Source organism: Anas platyrhynchos, chromosome 19 (assembly GCF_047663525.1).
Source record: "Anas platyrhynchos isolate ZD024472 breed Pekin duck chromosome 19, IASCAAS_PekinDuck_T2T, whole genome shotgun sequence".
Classification (NCBI taxonomy): Eukaryota; Metazoa; Chordata; class Aves; order Anseriformes; family Anatidae; genus Anas; species Anas platyrhynchos.
The window spans coordinates 6365741-6381844 of NC_092605.1; the positions used below are offsets into that span (position 1 = coordinate 6365741).

General features: G+C 45.7%; 2 protein-coding genes and 1 long non-coding RNA gene across 4 annotated transcripts; 2 read left to right on the forward strand and 1 right to left on the reverse strand.

Moving 5' to 3' along the window:
- Positions 1 to 184: 184 nt before the first annotated feature.
- On the forward strand, positions 185 to 7570 carry ADAP2 (ArfGAP with dual PH domains 2). 2 transcript variants are annotated; one of them, XM_027471417.3, is made up of 10 exons: positions 185 to 414; positions 1115 to 1245; positions 1862 to 1953; positions 2088 to 2173; positions 2519 to 2628; positions 3292 to 3438; positions 4139 to 4222; positions 5479 to 5541; positions 6140 to 6217; positions 6575 to 7570. In XM_027471417.3, exons 1-10 carry the CDS (start codon positions 330 to 332, stop codon positions 6791 to 6793), a joined length of 1095 nt encoding a protein of 364 aa, XP_027327218.1. In that variant the 5' UTR covers positions 185 to 329; the 3' UTR covers positions 6794 to 7570. The 2 variants fall into 2 exon arrangements, with proteins under 2 accessions (XP_027327218.1, XP_038021328.1); XM_038165400.2 differs by lacking the exon at positions 185 to 414 and adding an exon at positions 536 to 975.
- On the reverse strand, positions 5269 to 16098 carry LOC139999050 (uncharacterized). The gene is made up of 2 exons (XR_011804061.1): positions 15784 to 16098; positions 5269 to 10067 (listed from the first exon to the last, which is right to left on the reverse strand). It is a non-coding gene; the product is annotated as an uncharacterized lncRNA (long non-coding RNA).
- On the forward strand, positions 8979 to 14861 carry LOC106014788 (E3 ubiquitin-protein ligase TRIM58). Its single transcript, XM_027471415.3, has 6 exons — positions 8979 to 9339; positions 10492 to 10578; positions 11102 to 11332; positions 12551 to 12704; positions 12999 to 13100; positions 13970 to 14861. The coding sequence occupies exons 1-6, from the start codon at positions 8992 to 8994 to the stop codon at positions 14500 to 14502; spliced, it is 1455 nt and encodes a 484-aa protein (XP_027327216.3). The 5' UTR covers positions 8979 to 8991; the 3' UTR covers positions 14503 to 14861.
- Positions 16099 to 16104: the final 6 nt, after the last annotated feature.

Here is a 16104-nt window from a genome sequence, read left to right on the forward strand (position 1 = left end):
CTGCTCTGCTGCACAGCAGCCTTTGCATTTGAAAATCTTCCCGCAGGAGAAAGCCAAGCCTGGAGCGAGGCAGAGGAGGAGCAGCAGGTGCGGGGACGAGCCCTCCTGCCGGCTGCAGGACCCCGAGGAGCGGGCAGCTCGCAGCGGGGCCCCCCCCTCGGCTCCGAGCCCCGCCGAACCCGCACCCGGCCCCGCCCTGCCCGGGGGCGCGGAGCCGCCGCTGGAGGCGGCCGGAGGGGAGGGCAGGGAAGGGGAAAAAGAGAGCAGGGAGTGCCCCGCGGCTCGGGGCCCCGCTCCGCTTCCTCATTTCCCGCCCGGGGCCGGCGCCGATGGACCGCGACCGGCCCAAGGTGCCGCTGCTGGAGCTGCTGAAGGCCGCCGGCAACGGCCGCTGCGCCGACTGCGGGGTGGCAGGTGGGGGCTGCGAGCCCGGCACGGGGGCTCGGCTCGGCTCGGCACGGCTCGGGGGCACCGAGCGAGGCGGCGGGGGGCCGGGAGCCGGCTTCGGCACCCCGGGGGGTTTTTGAAGCGAGGGCCGGGGGCGGCGCGGCCACAGCCCCCCGAGCCCGGGGGCTCGCACCCCGCGGTGTCGCCTCCCGAGAGCGGAGCCCGCGGCGGCCGGGGAGGCGCCGGGCAGCTGCTGCTGCTCGCTGCGATAAGGGAGAAGCGAGGCGAGCCGGGGGGAAGGAAATGATCGAGCGGGATGGAGCCCTCCGAGCACCTCGGGGCTGCTCCCGGCCCTGCTGAGTTGGAGGGAGCGGGCCCCGGGCAGGGGGGCGGCTGAAGCGCTGCTCCGCCCTTAGGTCAGCAGCAAAAGTTCCCACGATGAACTCAGAAGCTCAGCTTTCCCATCGCCGCGAGGCTGCCTGCACGGTCGTATTAATTTTTAAACAAATTCTCCGTGGAAAAGCTTACGGGTTTCAGGGCTGCCGTTTCACTGGGGAAAGCAGATGTGGTTCCTTTAAATACAAAGAGGTGACAGCCTTAAACAACGGGGTGGGATTTGATGAGTTAGGTGTGAAACCTGGGCTGTACATCAAATATGTTTTTTTTGCCCTTGCCGGTGGCTGTGCCTTTTCCCATTTATCCATGCATTCTTTTTGTTTGCGTCTAGATCCAGAGTGGGCTTCTTACAAACTTGGAATATTCATTTGCTTGAATTGCTCCGGAATCCATCGCAATCTTCCTCAAATCAGCAGGGTCAAATCCCTTCGGCTTGACTTCTGGGAGAATGATCTTATAGAGGTACAGAAAGAAAAGGAATAATTCACTTATTTTTGCCTGTATTTCAGCATAACCTCCTCTGACTCAGAATTCACACCATTCTCTATGAGCAGAAGAATGTAGAGCCAAGTGAACTCATTGGGTAACTTTAGGTGTTTTTTTTTATGACGTACTGAATCAAATTGCACTGATAGGTGATTGTACGTTTAACAGCCAGCGGTATCTGCGTACTGTGGCTTAGAGGCCCACAGTTACTTCCAGCTAGTATGTTTTCTTTAGTAACCAACATACTTTTCTTAAATATTGCTTCAGCCTCTCATTTTTCTATTGAATTGTGTTAACAATGCAATCACAATTTATTTCTAGGAACAGCTGAAGGTGGAGGAAGATCATAAATATATTTTCTCTTCATTGTCTTTTGTTATTTCAATTAACAACCACAATTGTGTGTTCCTTCCCATCTGGTTCAGAGCTGCAAACAGTGAAATATCTAAAATAGTGCAGGCTACAGTTCCAAAGAAAAATTTAAACTTCTGTGTAGACACGCTGAGAGTTTGTTTTAAGTTTTGTTTTATGCTCATAACACAGTATTGGTTTTGTAGTTGCATATCTAAGTGGAACTTGTTTTGTATTTCAGTTTATGAAGAAGCATGGGAATCTCTGTGCCAAAGCTAAATTTGAGGCCAAAGTCCCCCCCTACTATTACATCCCCCAGGCCTGCGACTGCTTGTAAGTTGATCATTTATTCAGTGGGGCAGACCTTTTCAGCTATCAAACTGCCGCTTCCCTCTACAGGTCTCTTTGGTTGGTTGATGAAAATAGAGTAGAGGCAGATCAGCTTTATCCATGTTTTCCTCTTTCAGGGTTTTAAAAGAACAATGGATTAGAGCTAAATATGAGCGTGAGGAATTTGTTGCCACCCGAGTCTGCCAAGATCCTTGTTCTGCAGGTAAAAGTTAGGATTGTCAGGGAAAAGGCTTTAAGGCCAGCAGCACAGTACTCTGGTTGCAACCTTGAAGATCTTTGAGGATGGCTTGCCATGTATGAGTTGCTGGACGTGCAGGCCTTGCTTTTGAGGCTGTAATTTTGAGAAGAAGCTCCCAACAAGTACAAGGTGTATTTAGCTTACATGTGTAATCTTACAGTTCTCTAGTTCTCCGCTGATTCATTCCATTTGAGGTGAAAATTCTCAGATGGAAAAGAGGCTTGAAACTCTGTGGCACATTACCATGTAGAGAAACAGTCCTGCTATAGTGCTGCCTTTGTCTGATGCTAGTCTTGGTCCCATATGCAGGTAGCCATGAAGGATTCCTCTGGAAGCGCGGGCGGGAGAGCAGACAGTTCCAGAAGAGGCGATTCCTCCTATCAGCAAGGGAAGGGATATTGAAGTACTACACTAAAGAAGTGAGTTCCCCGGCCACAGCTGGTTGTAGGTAGCTGGTCAACAACCTGCCTCAGACTCTACTCTTTACCAGTTGAAAATAGTATAAAGAGCTTTGTCTCTAGTTTTGTAGCCAGGTCAGCCTGTGTTTGGAACAGCCCAGATGTTTCTGCATTAACATCTGTGGTATCTTTCTTAGGCAATTGCTCTTTTGGATTTAGCCCTTTTCCTCATCCCTTATCTTAACCCTGCAGCCTCTTTTTGCTTAGTGAATGAAGGACACGGATACTGAATAGCAAGATGAAGAAGAGATCTGTTAGCAGATGCTACTTCTCACATTGCCAAAATATTCTGTCATCAGCTGCTGCAGTAACATCCTCAACGTCTCTCCCTTCCAGTCAGAATGTGTAGCTAATTGATCTCCAGCTGTGAGGTTGGAGAGAGAATATTTGCAGTGCAGACACATCGCTTTCCAAGAGCCAGCCAGCATTTGTGAAGGAAGGGGAGTTATTCTGTCTAACTGATTTTATGTGACACTATAGCTTTTATTCTTCGGGTATATCCAATTATAACGTACTTTAGGATGCCTGCTTTCTGTTCAGTAGGGACCTAGTTCTCATAAATTATCTATCCTCCATTGCCTTCCTTGAGACCACTTTAATACAGTGATGCTTTTAATTTCACAGACCAAAGGTCCAAAAGCCGTTATCAGCATTGAGAAACTGAATGTGATGTTCCAGACAGAGAAAATCCAACATGCTCATGGACTGCAGATCACATACAAGACAAATGGTCAGACAAGGAACCTTTTTGTCTATCACGAAAGTGGAAAGGTGAATACCACAGAGATTTTGGAATGAGAAAGATTCTCTGATGTTGGATATATAATTTGGAATATATACCTGTTTCTGCAGGGTCTGATTTTTCTCTGAAATCACTATGACTTGTAGAATATAGAAAGTTGCAGAATTTTACACTAGTAATTTTAACGTCTTGCTCCTGTTCTATTGGGGCAGATAGGCTTCATTGGTGCACACGTGTAAATCTCTGTAAGGTAACTGTCTAATGGTTTTATATAATTCAGTGGTTTTATTCTTTGAAGCCTTCTTGACACACATGGAAAATATTGTTGCTCTGCATTATTTTCAAACAGACTGATAATTTTAAGTACATCTACAGGTTTTGTTAGATTTCTGTTCCTTCCTTGCCATAGTTCTGAAGTGTTTCCAGGTACACAGGTGGTTAAACAATCCATAACTGAACCAACTGAAAAAGCCTCTGACTTGGGTTATTCTCCATGCTGAGGATGTCCAGGACCTTCTCGGACATTTAAAATTTTTAAAGTTAGCATTTAAAAATTATTTTGGAGCCTCGGTGTTTTTCAGGTGTCTGGGGCAAATTACTCTCTCTGGACCTTGGGGAGAAACTGCATCTTTGTAAAGAAATCAGAATGAAGGAGAAAGGCCTTTTTGGAAAGGCAGTGTTCTTACATGTTATTTTTGTCTTTATGTTTGTCTTTGCTGTTTTCCCTAGGAGATTGTTGACTGGTTCAATGCCATTCGGGCAGCACGTTACCATTATCTTAGAACAACCTTCCCAACTGTCCCTGAGTCTGAGGTGAGAACTGAACAGGGCTTGAAGCGGTCTGCTCAAACACAGCATGGGAAAACATTTTCTCACTTCTGCCAGAGCCAGGTGCTCAAACAGCTGCATATGGGTTTGGAAATGCCAGCTGCTTCTCTCTGGAGAAAGAGGGAGGCTGTCATACCAGGCTGTTCTTGAGACCTCCATGGTGGCTGTCCTCCAGTGTGCCTCAGCCTGGTGCTAATGTTGGGATTTGGAGGCAGCAGCTTTAAAGTACATGAAACTGGTACAGGTATCCGTGGAACTACTGCTGGACTGTGCGATGGCATTGGGGAAAAATAGATCTGCAGAGCAGATACGTAGAAACAATTGTTCAAGAAACAGATAGAGGCCCTCCATAAACAGAGAGAGGAACTCCATAATGCTTACTCAGATAATCCGTCAGGAGGTAGTACTTTTGTTTCCCTTCTTATTTGAAATATCTGAAGCTCTTTTTCTCTGAACAGCTTGTTATGGATGAACTTGTAGAGAAAAACATCAATCACATCCTTAATCTTTTTTCCTTCTCCTGATCCACTCTGGACATAAAAATTAAATCTTTGCTTTTCAAAGCGTATCTGTGTTTAGCCATACCAGCTGTGAGCAAGAAGAGTAACACCTTTAATCACTCATGCTCAATGTCTCTGTTAGTGCCAACACAAATATTCTTTAATACTCAGCTGCCTTAGAGATGGAGTAAAGGCAAGTCTTTTAATGACAAATACAAGGAAGCAGAAGCTAATTTGGGCATCTGTGTTTTATCTCTTACTTTGACTTGCTGGTCATCTTTCCTGGCAGGAGTATTGGGTTCTCAAGTAAACACAAAGATGGTCCGTCCCACATTATTCCTTTCCTTGCATTGGGCATCACTGAATTTTCTTTTTCTTCTGTTGTCCTTCACATTCCTTAACATAGCCACTTCTCTGATCATGGATAGGTGGAACTAAGATCTTTTTCAGAGCAGCCAGACCACAGCCAGGCTACATATGGTGCCAAATTAGTAGGTGAGCCTTGGAATGGATGGAAGCTGCAGAAGAAAAGGCTGCACAAAAGTTTGTGTGTGGTTCTCTTAACGTGTAATCTTGCAACAATTTTATGTTCCTTCTTAATTCAAACTTCCCTTTACTGAGCAGCCAAAAACAACCCCAACCATAAAAGCCAAAATTGACGCTGATTTGCCTTGAAAGAAACAGAACAGAAAAGCAAGCTTGAATGAGATTGCAGACCTTTTTGTGTGTGTGTTCTCCTAGCTCGTACCACGGATCACAAGAAATTACGTCAAAGAAGGATATATGGAGAAAACGGGACCAAAGGTAGGTTCAGCTTACATGCATAGTAGTACACAAACAGGATTCTTCTGGAAGGGGTTTATTTGATAATGCTATAATTGTTTACTAGTAAGCAATTCCTTGAGTGACTGCGTGCTTCCTGGGTTGATAAAAGACATTGTTAAGCCTGTTGTGTTCTTGGGGTCATGCTGTATTTTGTGCAGGAAAAAACAACTGTGAAGAAGGATCCTCCTTGAAATGTAAGTGAGATGGATTGGCTGGCAGTGGAAATGCTAAGTACTGTTGGGCAACACTGAATAGGTTCCCGTATCAGTTGCCTGCTGACTGCAGCTCTAGAACTGCAGCCACCTCTAGAACAGAACATCACATGATAACTCCCTTACTTCCCTATTTCTCTTGAAGTCAGTAGCACAGAAGTCATCTGTTTATAGCAGCAAATTCTTAGGTCTTAAGCCTATGTTGGGTTGTGGGCTTGTTTGTTTTCTTGTGGGAAGTTATTTGGGCTGCTGCTTCTTGGAACATCAGAGGGAGATTGGGAGATTTCAGGCTCTGCTGAAGGAGCAGAGAAAGAGCACAATTCTTCTCTGGGATTTTTCTTTACCAAACTACCATCTCCCTGCAGCAGAAGGAGACCTTCAAGGTGCGCTGGTTCAGCCTGGACTGTCAGGAGAGGAACCTGCTATACTTTAAAAATCCACTGGTAAGAGGGGTGTATCCCCCAAGCCCCTTCACAAAGGTGGGTGGGAAGAAGGGGTCTGTTACCTGACTCTTCCAGTGGCTGCATAAGACAGTGGGCTCAGTCTCAAGAGCTCATCTCCCTTACAGGTTGTCATCTCCCTTATAGGTAGGTATCTTTGAAGCTGAGCAGTTTGGGAACTCTGTCCCTTACAGTGGCTGTGAGGAAGATCTTAGTCTTTTACAAATAGCTTCCTGCTGCCTGTCAGTAGATCAGTGATCCCTCCACACATCCCCAGCTCCATGTCAAAGGACAGAACAATGTCTGCTGGAGCTGTACTATCCGCTGGCTAATGACTGTCTTCTGTTTCATTCTTTCTAGGATGCATTTGCACTGGGCCAGATTTTTATTGGAAGGAAGGATGAGGGCTACGAAGTACGAGCTGGCTTGCCCCAGGGAGTCTGTGTGAAGAAGAGGAAACCAGGGATCACCATGGTCACACCAATGCGAGAGTTTTTGTTTATATGTGAGAACGATAAGGAGCAGAGGGAGTGGATAGATGCCTTGAATGGAGTCATTGCCCAGCCTTTGACTGGTTAAGACCAACAGTGAGTTCTGGTGAACTGCACTTCTTGGGCTCTGTTCAGCACTGGTCTGCAGCCTCTGTGATGTTCAAGCCCCCTCAGTGACTACCACAAAGGGCTTCCTTCAACAACTGAAGGCACAGGGAGGGTGGCAACAGAGAAACAAGTAAGGTGGAGTGCAGATATTCGAAAATGATCTGTGTCTCTGCACAGCCTTCCTCTAAAGTGCCTTCTGTCTTCCTTCCCTTCTCTGCTTTTGAGCAGAGGAGGCCTTCCCAGACTGGTGTTGGGATAAATCGGCCGGTGTTCCCTTATGGAAAAAAAAACAATGTCAGTGGAGAAAGTCTGACCACAGAGGGCTGGCATGAATTTCCTTGAGGACTCATGCAGGCAATGTCACATCAGATCCTCCTTTTCTTGCTTTGGTCTGATAGCAAATCCAGAAGGATGTACTTGACAATCCACCCGGTGGCATATAGTCTGCCAGTGAATGTGATCATCTGTTACATGAGTGCATAGAATGAGTGACCAAGAGGCAAGACATCACCACCTACCAAGATGATGCAGGGCATCCTGTTGGGTAGACCAAAGATATAAATTCATGCTGGAATAATTGGATGAATCTTTCTCAGGAAGGAGCAGAGCCAGGCAGCTATAGTCTACCTGACTGCAGCTCCTATCCAGACAGGGACATGTTTCTTTTCCATGGAGTGGTTTTAATGCCTTTTACAGTGTTAGATTTCTGTCACAGAAATTGTAAAAAAAATAAAAGTCAAGTTTGAATTGTGGAGAATACTGTAATGGAATCACTCTAATGACAGATGTCCCTAGCTCCTTGCTTTCAACAGTCTCTGCTATTTGATTCTTTTATGAGTGGCAAATGAGACATGTAAAGACTTTTTTTTTTCTTTTCCAAAGCAACCCCCACATACTGCCTCAGTCAAGACGAGTTCAGGATGAAGACACACTGATTGGTATTACCTCCTAAAAACAGCTAAAGCTTTGGGTCATGAGTTCACTTACTGAATTTGAGTAGTCTGAGCAGTGAAAGGCAGAAGTCAGTTTTAAAAGTGCTGTCTTCCTTGGCTTGTTTGAAGACACTCAATGTATGAGGACCAGCACGGAAAGCACAGAGTGAGTGCCTCCTGATCAGGTGCTACGTACATCCATTCTGCGCAGGAATGGGTGAGGATTTGCACTGGCTCACAAAGGGCACTGAGTGTTTTCTTGCCTCACAGCCAAGCCCAAGATTTGGTTCTACCAAGAAGTCAGTCATTCAGATATTTAATTCTTCTTTTCAGATTCCCTTAGTTTGCAAATCAAGCGGAAGTCTTGCAAACTAAGCTTCTGGTAAAGCTTCCACCTTTTGCTGTTGCTTGCCAGCCAGTCTAAGGCACCCCAAATAGTTCTACAGAAAGAAGGAAGTACCAATATATGCAGGGATTAGTGTGATTAACTCTTTTTTTCCCACAACAGTACAGAAAATTTGACTTGGTTCATCATTCTGTCTGTCTTAGTCAACTCATCATCTTCCAGCCTTGAACAAACTGCAGGAGTTTTGCTTCCTGACATTCTCCCATAAACTCCCTGATGTTTCTGTTCTTTCTTTCCTCTCCCCATACGATCTGGGGAATTACAGTTCACGTGCTGGTTCAGCAAATCTTGTAACAGCCTCATCCTGCAGCTCCTGAAATCAACAGCGAGGCACTTGTTGAAGATCATAGTCTGGTTTGAGATGCTTTTTTTTATTATTTATTTTGAGGTGAGCTGAGCAATTCTGGATGATCTCAAAAAGTTTAGTCCACCCAGAAGCCTCAGCTTCACGGATGGGGTTCCCTGTGTGATGTCCGGGAAAGGTCAGCAGACCAACCGTGTCAGCAACCCTGTTACAAACCCAGGAAATTCCCAGAAGAAAAAAAAAAAATGCTACTGTGCGAAGACGACAACTTTTTGCAGACTGGAGGCGAGGTTACGGAGTGCTCCGTGTGACGGTACCTTCCTACAGCCAACCCAAGTCCTGGCGCCGAGCTGAAGGCAGCAGCAGCACCGGAGCCCGGCTTCGCGGGTGCCCCGGGCCTTCAGCTGCCGGTAGCCCCGCACCGGGCCCGGTACAGCACCGAGCCCAGCCCCACACCGGACCCGGCCCCCCCGGCGGGAGGCGGCGCCCCGAGGAAACGAAACCGCGCCGCGCTCCGCTCCGCCCCGAGCAGGACCATGGCTGTCCCAGCGGAGCTCGGTCGGCTGCTGGCAGACGTGGAGCTGAGCTGCTCCTGCTGCCTGCAGTACTTTACCGAGCCCGTGCGGCTGGCGAGCTGCAGCCACAGCTTCTGCCGGTCCTGCATCGACACCTACTGCAGGGGGAGGCGGCGCGCCCCCTGCCCGCTCTGCCGGGAGGACTTCGAGCCGAAGGACCTGCGGCCCAACCGGGAGCTGGCCGCCCTGGTCAGCCTGGTGCTGGGCGGGGGAAGGGGCGAGGGGCTGGGGGCGTGGGACCAGCCCACAGCCTCTGGAGATGGTGCCGGCGGTGGATGCAGCTCTGCGTGGCGGCGACCCGGGGAGAAGGTAGGGGAGGGGGCGGCCGGGGCTTCCCCCCATCCTGGGTACCAGTTTGGGAAGGGAGCTGTGGCTCAGGCTGAGATAACTTCATCCTGCTTTCTGCTTCATTCTGCTTCCCCCCCCCCCCCCCCAGTACTGAGCATTTCACGTGTTGTTGTCACAACACGTTGTCATATCGGTGTTGTCAGAACTGTGCCGTTCACTCGGGCAGACGGGTTTTGCTAAGGCACTGTTTGGGGCTGATTGCTGGAGCCTGGTGCATTGGTTGTGTTGGAAGAGCTGCTAGCTGGATGTGCCCAGCTGATCCAGGGTTGTGATAACTGGCTGATCATCGTGCTGGAGGGACAGGAGCCAAATGAACACTAGAAAAAGCCCGTTATGTTCAGTCAGTTTAGGACTGAGAAGAAACCTCAAACATCTCTCTTAACATCTTTCTTAACCTGTTTTTCTGCCTTCTGTCTCTTCATCTCTCAGCTATTTAATTTCCTTCTATTGCTATTCTTCACTCTTACCTTTTAATTCCTCCAGTTAAAACTTGTAATGAGCAAATGATGTAATCGCAGTGCACTGCATCCTTCGCAGGAGGTTAGCACCATCTCTTCACGTTACCTTGAGCACTGTGCATCCTGGAGGGCAGTTGTTTCGTATTTCAGTCACTGCCAGCTCTTTCCCTCCTCTTTTCACAAACATCTTCGGTGGTGTTATTCACTGCATCGGCACGGCACTGGAGACTCCTGAAATGAAACACAGAGTTATGATACAGTGCTACAGCTCCACCCAGCTGAGTGACACAAAACGGGACTGGTTCGTTGTCTCTGCTTAAAATAACTCTTAAATCTTGGAGGAGCTGAGCAAAACCTGGTTATTGACTTCGTTGTTTTAACTTTGTGCACACATGTATCTAAAAAGTCTTGGTCTCTACAGCAAAGGAAAGGGCTTAAGCTCACAAATGACTTCTGACTGTTGAATGTTGACTTTGCTGTAATTATTCACACTCAGAATTGTGTCCTCCAGCCCCACAGTGAAGCAGCCAGCGCCTAACTCTCAACAATGTGAGGATTTTTATCACCCTGCTGTTGAACCTAGTCATGTTCTTTTGGAGGGTGGTGTTTTCTTGGAGGGCGGTATAGATAAATGCTCAAATGTGTCACTTTAAAGGAGGAACAGATCCGTGACATCTCTAAGCAACTGGAAATAACTAAAGAGACCATCAACGCCTTGAGGAAGGATCTCAGTAAAACAAAGGTATGCACTGTACTTCAATATCTGCAGTTACCTTCTGTTTCCACTGCCACCTTGAAACCTGTGACTGACTCCAGTGGGCCTTCCAGCCCAGAGCAGGGATCTCTCTTTCTGTCTCCTTCTGTTGCTCTCACAATTCACTCTTGTCAGAAAAAAAAAGAGAACTGTGGCACCAGCTGTACTGACATCTTGGCTGGCACTAAAGCCACAGAAACTGTGCACTGTTGCTCTTTTCTGCCTACCCCAGGAGTAGCCTGGGACTCTTAGATAAATGATTAATCTAGAATATTGATCTTTGCTAAATTGTCAAACAAAGATTGCTGGCCACAAAACAGTCAACATCTTTAACATGCCCAGATTCCCATTGCAGGCTATGCAGGATAGTGTCAAAAACGTTTTATTCCTTTGAATAGGGCTAGGTATTTCTGTTCAGTTAAAGAGCACATTAAATGTGGCAGTAAATTCTCATATTCCACTGATCTTCTTTTCTAACAACACAAAGAGCTCCATGTTTTCTGTCTTTCAGGAATATACATCTCAGATCCTAAGCCAGATTACTGAAGACTTCTGTTGCATGAAGGAATACATTGAAAGACAAGAGGAAAACACACTGATGTTCATTGAACAGGAGCAAAGAGCAGCTCGACAGAAGATTGTGCAGACTATTCACCAGCTCTGTGTTGAAAAGTACAAACTCATCGACATCAAAGCCCAGATGGAGAAAGGATTAGAAAGTGATGAAATGGAGTGGCAGACTGTGAGTAAAAAGTCTTAAGCTAAATGTCTTGAAGAGCTGGACATGTACAGAGTGCTTTCGGGTCCCCGCTGCACTGTTCTCACTGTAGACAATGATACTGATCCACAGGCATTGGGTGGTGGTGCCAGTGGCACTCTGGAGTGGGAAATTCAGAGGCAAAAAGTACCAGAAAAAGCTTAGGCTGTGGGTGCCAATTCAGAGCTAGGTTTGTTCCAAGGAGGCCGGTGAGCTGGAAGGAAGTGGGACTGTATTGCCTAAATCCAATCCTGAGTCAAATGTAAGGCTAAAGATTCCCTATTTTCTTTTAATTTTCCAGAAGAAGGAATAAAAAAGTACCTATACATATGCAAATTAAAGAACTCACCGTTATTAAGTACTTCCTAATAACCTTCTGGGGAAAACTATGTCAAGAGCTCTCAAAAGAGGCAATTAAAATACTTGAAATTCTGCAGAGCCCATTTTGATGTTGAAGACAATGCCAGTGGTGCTAATTAGCCAGTGGCAATTTGGAATGGGACTCTGGTGTGACAGGGCTAGGAGACAGAAGTGAACTGCTAGAGGCCTACGCTGGAGCTCACCTCATATAACTGTATGTATTTATACGTGATCCAGACTCCCGTTACAGGCAACGAAGAGAAACAGGTACTTTTGGAGCGTGAGTCATCTGGCCTACTTGAGACGCCTACCTTCGAATGGGAGTCATGGCTCCTTCAGAATGCCTGTTTCTGTCCGCAGACGATAAAGGCAGATTAAGAGAACACGCTTGGATATAGAATTCCACAATTTCTAAATTTAGGCAAATGAGGTTTACCCATTTCTTGGTATTTTATGCTAGATTTCACACTAATTATTTTTTAAAACTTTGGGTTTGGTTACATGAAGAAAGTTAAAAAGAGAAAGTTTATTTATGCATATATAAAATTAATGAAATTGTAATCAATTTAAGGAAAAAAAATCCCATTCTTAGTTTTCTTGGGGAAAATAGATTGTTTTATTTTTGATCAAGAATAAACTGTCCTTTCACATTTTCTGTAACTTTTCAGGTTATTTCTCTTAGGTAACTATCTTGTTAAAGAAGATCTCCTTTCAAACAATAAGATTTTAGAGAGATCACTGCTGCTTTTCAACTCTGGCATTATAATATCACCTGGTATACTACATGAAATAACTGATACTGTTTACATCTTCCCCTTGATTCTTCTTTCATGTCATTCCTAGAGTAACTTACTTGAGAGAGGGGGAGGCTCACCTTCAACAATGCATAAATTTACAATTGATGAGAAGTTTAATGTTGTCAGAAGTGCTGTAGGAGATCTTAAGAGAAAGTTGGAAATTTTACTTTTGGAGGAATACCCTCAGCAGTTCCCACCAGGTGAGTTTTCCTTATTTTGAAATCCTCTTTAGAGGGAGTTAACTTTTCTGACTCCTCCATTCTGACCACCATGACGGTAGCTGTGCCCTGGTAATCTTGAATAAAAACATTTCTCTATACATCCTTTGACAATTTTAACAATCAAAAACCCAGCTCTTTGTTTTGTAGTTTAACTGCCAACTACATTTATTTTACATTTTCCATAAGATACATAAATACCTCCTATTTACATTTTGACGACGTGTCTTTAACTTTTTCATACACACTTTAACACTTTAACTTTTTCATATTTAGCACAATCTCCAGACTTACACCAAGAGACAAGTGTCTGTTCATTATCTTCAGAGTCTGCAGCTAAAAGTCCAGAACCAAGCATTTCGAGCCAGTTTTCTCGGTGTAAGTATGCAAGCAAGCCAGCATGACTCTTCAATAACAATATTCAATGACTATGACTGGATTTGCTGAAGAAAACCATACTTCCAAACATCTGCCAGAGATCTGTTTAACTGAAATCTAGAAACTATTAAATTTACCATGAATTAATCAGTCACTGCAGCACAATGTAATACTACACCTGACTGCATGTGGAAGATAAAAACATTAAGAAACCTGTTCCATGAAGGTATAAGCTGTGTTGTAGCTTCTGCTGCCTGCAGATTCTGTTTTGGTGTTTGGGCAGTTACTGCACTTTACTGGCCTTTACTGCATTAAGCCACAATCACTCTTATTTGTTGCCTGAATTCTGCATTGCTTTTACAAAAATATTTTTACAGTCAACACACGGTGCTACAGCTGTAGCATAAACACAATATTAATATATTTTCTTATACAACATGCGAGAACGTGTCCCAGTGAACAGATGATAACGTAAGTTTTCTTAAAGTAAGCATCTTTTTTTTGTTGTTGTTGCAAATGGATAGTTTTGTTATAAGACTGGTATCAAACAAGATTCATTCTCAAGGGTGCTGCCAAGTGTCTTCACCTTACTTTGGAGTGCAAGAGTCTGTCACAGATGTTTACCCAGTTGTGCCTGTTAAATTTTTCAGTGTGCACTGGGCTCAGGATACAGTCATTAGCATTTGGTTGAGGATTCTTGCTGACATGCAGGATTGGACTTTGCTTAAGGCTTATCGTGTGGTCATTGGCTTTCATTTTGGTTCTTGAGAAGGGATGTACATCCACTGTTACTTAGGATGCAAGTAAATACTGAAGAGATCTGTTTTCTTATGCCTGGAGCTAAGTATATTTTCCTTTCTCTCTTCTAGGGGCAGATAATGTAACTTTTGATCTCACCACAGCATATGACCGCTTAGCAATCACAGCTCAGAACAGGAAAGTAATGGTGTCCAGCAACCCAACTTACTATGAACCATCACTCAAGAGATTCTGCATCAGCCAAGTGTTGTGTTCCCAGGGCTTCTCTACTGGCTGCCACTACTGGGAAGTAATTACCAAGGACAGTGATGGATGGGCTGTTGGAGTTGCTCGTGGAACGATTGGTAGAAGGGACAGATTAGGAAGAACAGAGAGTTCCTGGTGCGTAGAATGGGTAGGTCCCCAAAAGCAGTTGTCAGCATGGCACAGGAATCAAGAAACACTATTACGCAATGATAAACCATTGAAGGTTGGAGTTTTCCTGGAGCTACAGAAGACAGTGTCATTTTATGCCATCACTGACAGAGAAATGCTTTTGCATACATTTGAAATCAATAACTCAAATCCTCTTTATCCTGCTTTCTGGCTATACAGTCTAGATAAAAATGGATCTTTAACTATAAATCACATAAACAGGAAGTAAAATCAAAAAGATTGCAGAGCTTCTATGCCAGCTTCAGTGTTTAGCAGAGGAATTTGCCAAACCACACAGAAGTACTCAGACTTTCCTGGAATTTAGCAACTGATACTTTCTTTGCATGCTTTCCTTCATGCTCTGCTCTGCTCTAGTCATACTTAGTTAAAGCAATTCCAATGTATGCTAAAGGCAGTAACCATTCCTGTGGGAGTGAGATGGATTTCTGAAGCAGCTTCAAGCAGTCCCAAGATGCACCAAGGAAGAAACGGACCAAGGAAAATCTGAAGCTGGTGATATCCCCACATATGGCCATGGACTTCATCTTCCTACACTGATCCAAAAAATATGGAAGAGATGAAGCTGTTTCATTGTGTTGAGTGAGCTTTCTTTAGAAAGGTTTGATTGAGTAAGAAATGCTCAGAGGGCAAGTATGTTACATGTCTTTTATCTTTAGGGTAGGTACTAAACTACAGGCACTTGGGTGTTTTGGGACCTGGCACCTCAGGGAAATCTCCCAGAAGACCATCTTGTCTCACTGGCGCCATCTCTTGCTTTAGTCTAACTCAGACCAGATCTTTGTCATTATCTTGGTAGTGTTTTGACTGTGGAGATGGTTTTGGAAGCAGCTGTTTTCAGATGTTTTTGTACTAGCTAATGAAGCGTGCCCATTCTTTCTCTTTTAAAGAGCCCCCAGACAGGCCTGCGTCAGGGAACAGCCCATCTTTTCTGGCCAGAGGCTGAGGAAAGGAAATTCTTGAGTTTCCTTGCCAGTGTACAGGCACTCTTTCTCTCCTTAGTTGCCACATCTTTGTGGCTGAAGGGAGGTCCCTGTTGCTGTGTGGGGTGAAGGGGCCCAAGCTGAGATGCTGCAGAAACTGCTGACAGCCAAGGTTTGGGGAGCACTGCTGCTTCATGCAGCCAAACTGAAAACAGAGTTCCCAAGAAGCAAAAGCTCCTTCAGGAAGAGAGTGGCATTCCGGAGCACCCCGAACATGGTATAATGGATGCTTTGGTGTATGTGATGAACAGAAATAGGATAAATTTCATGTGAATAAAGCATGGGGGATTTACCTAGCTCACTTAGCCAAACAGCAATGCGTGACTTTTAAAGTCACTGACAGAACTGCTGGTGATTTTCAACATTACTCTCCTTTAAGCAACCTTGTCCTAAGTCTCCCTGAACACTTTGTAGTCACTTTGGACTAAAATGCTCCTCTGTAAGGTGCCTGCAGGTGTGCATATCGACTTCTACAAGTAGCTAACGCTGCTGCCTTGCTCGGACCTTACCTGATCCATCTGGAGAAGGCACAGCAGCAGCACAGGCAACCCGCTGGGCATCTCTGACTGTGCTGCATGGCCCAGGAGCAGCAGCCGGTTATGTTTTCTTCACAAACTACCACACGATTTGAAAGCGAGCGCTTCGCATCGCTTGGGCTGTGTCTCTGCGTGCCAGACGCGCTCAGCTGGCCGGCGCAGCAGCGCGTTAGGGTGCGTGAGGCAGAAACCTCGCCCGGCAGCCCTGGGGAACCCAACTCCTCCTCACGGGGACAGGGCGCCCCGGGGACCGCGCAAATCACCTCAGGACGGCGCCGCCCCGCGCAGCCGCCG

What these genes read in the sequence shown, in the direction of transcription:
- LOC106014788 (XM_027471415.3), top strand. Translation starts at nt 8,992, where the DNA reads ATGGCTGTCCCAGCGGAGCTCGGTCGGCTGCTGGCAGACGTGGAGCTG. An exon ending in GGCGGCGACCCGGGGAGAAG is followed by an intron (nt 9,340 to 10,491) that starts GTAGGGGAGGGG and finishes GTCACTTTAAAG; the next exon opens with GAGGAACAGATCCGTGACAT. An exon ending in AGGATCTCAGTAAAACAAAG is followed by an intron (nt 10,579 to 11,101) that starts GTATGCACTGTA and finishes TCTGTCTTTCAG; the next exon opens with GAATATACATCTCAGATCCT.
- ADAP2 (XM_027471417.3), top strand. Translation starts at nt 330, where the DNA reads ATGGACCGCGACCGGCCCAAGGTGCCGCTGCTGGAGCTGCTGAAGGCC. An exon ending in CCCCAGGCCTGCGACTGCTT is followed by an intron (nt 1,954 to 2,087) that starts GTAAGTTGATCA and finishes TTCCTCTTTCAG; the next exon opens with GGTTTTAAAAGAACAATGGA. An exon ending in CCAAGATCCTTGTTCTGCAG is followed by an intron (nt 2,174 to 2,518) that starts GTAAAAGTTAGG and finishes TCCCATATGCAG; the next exon opens with GTAGCCATGAAGGATTCCTC.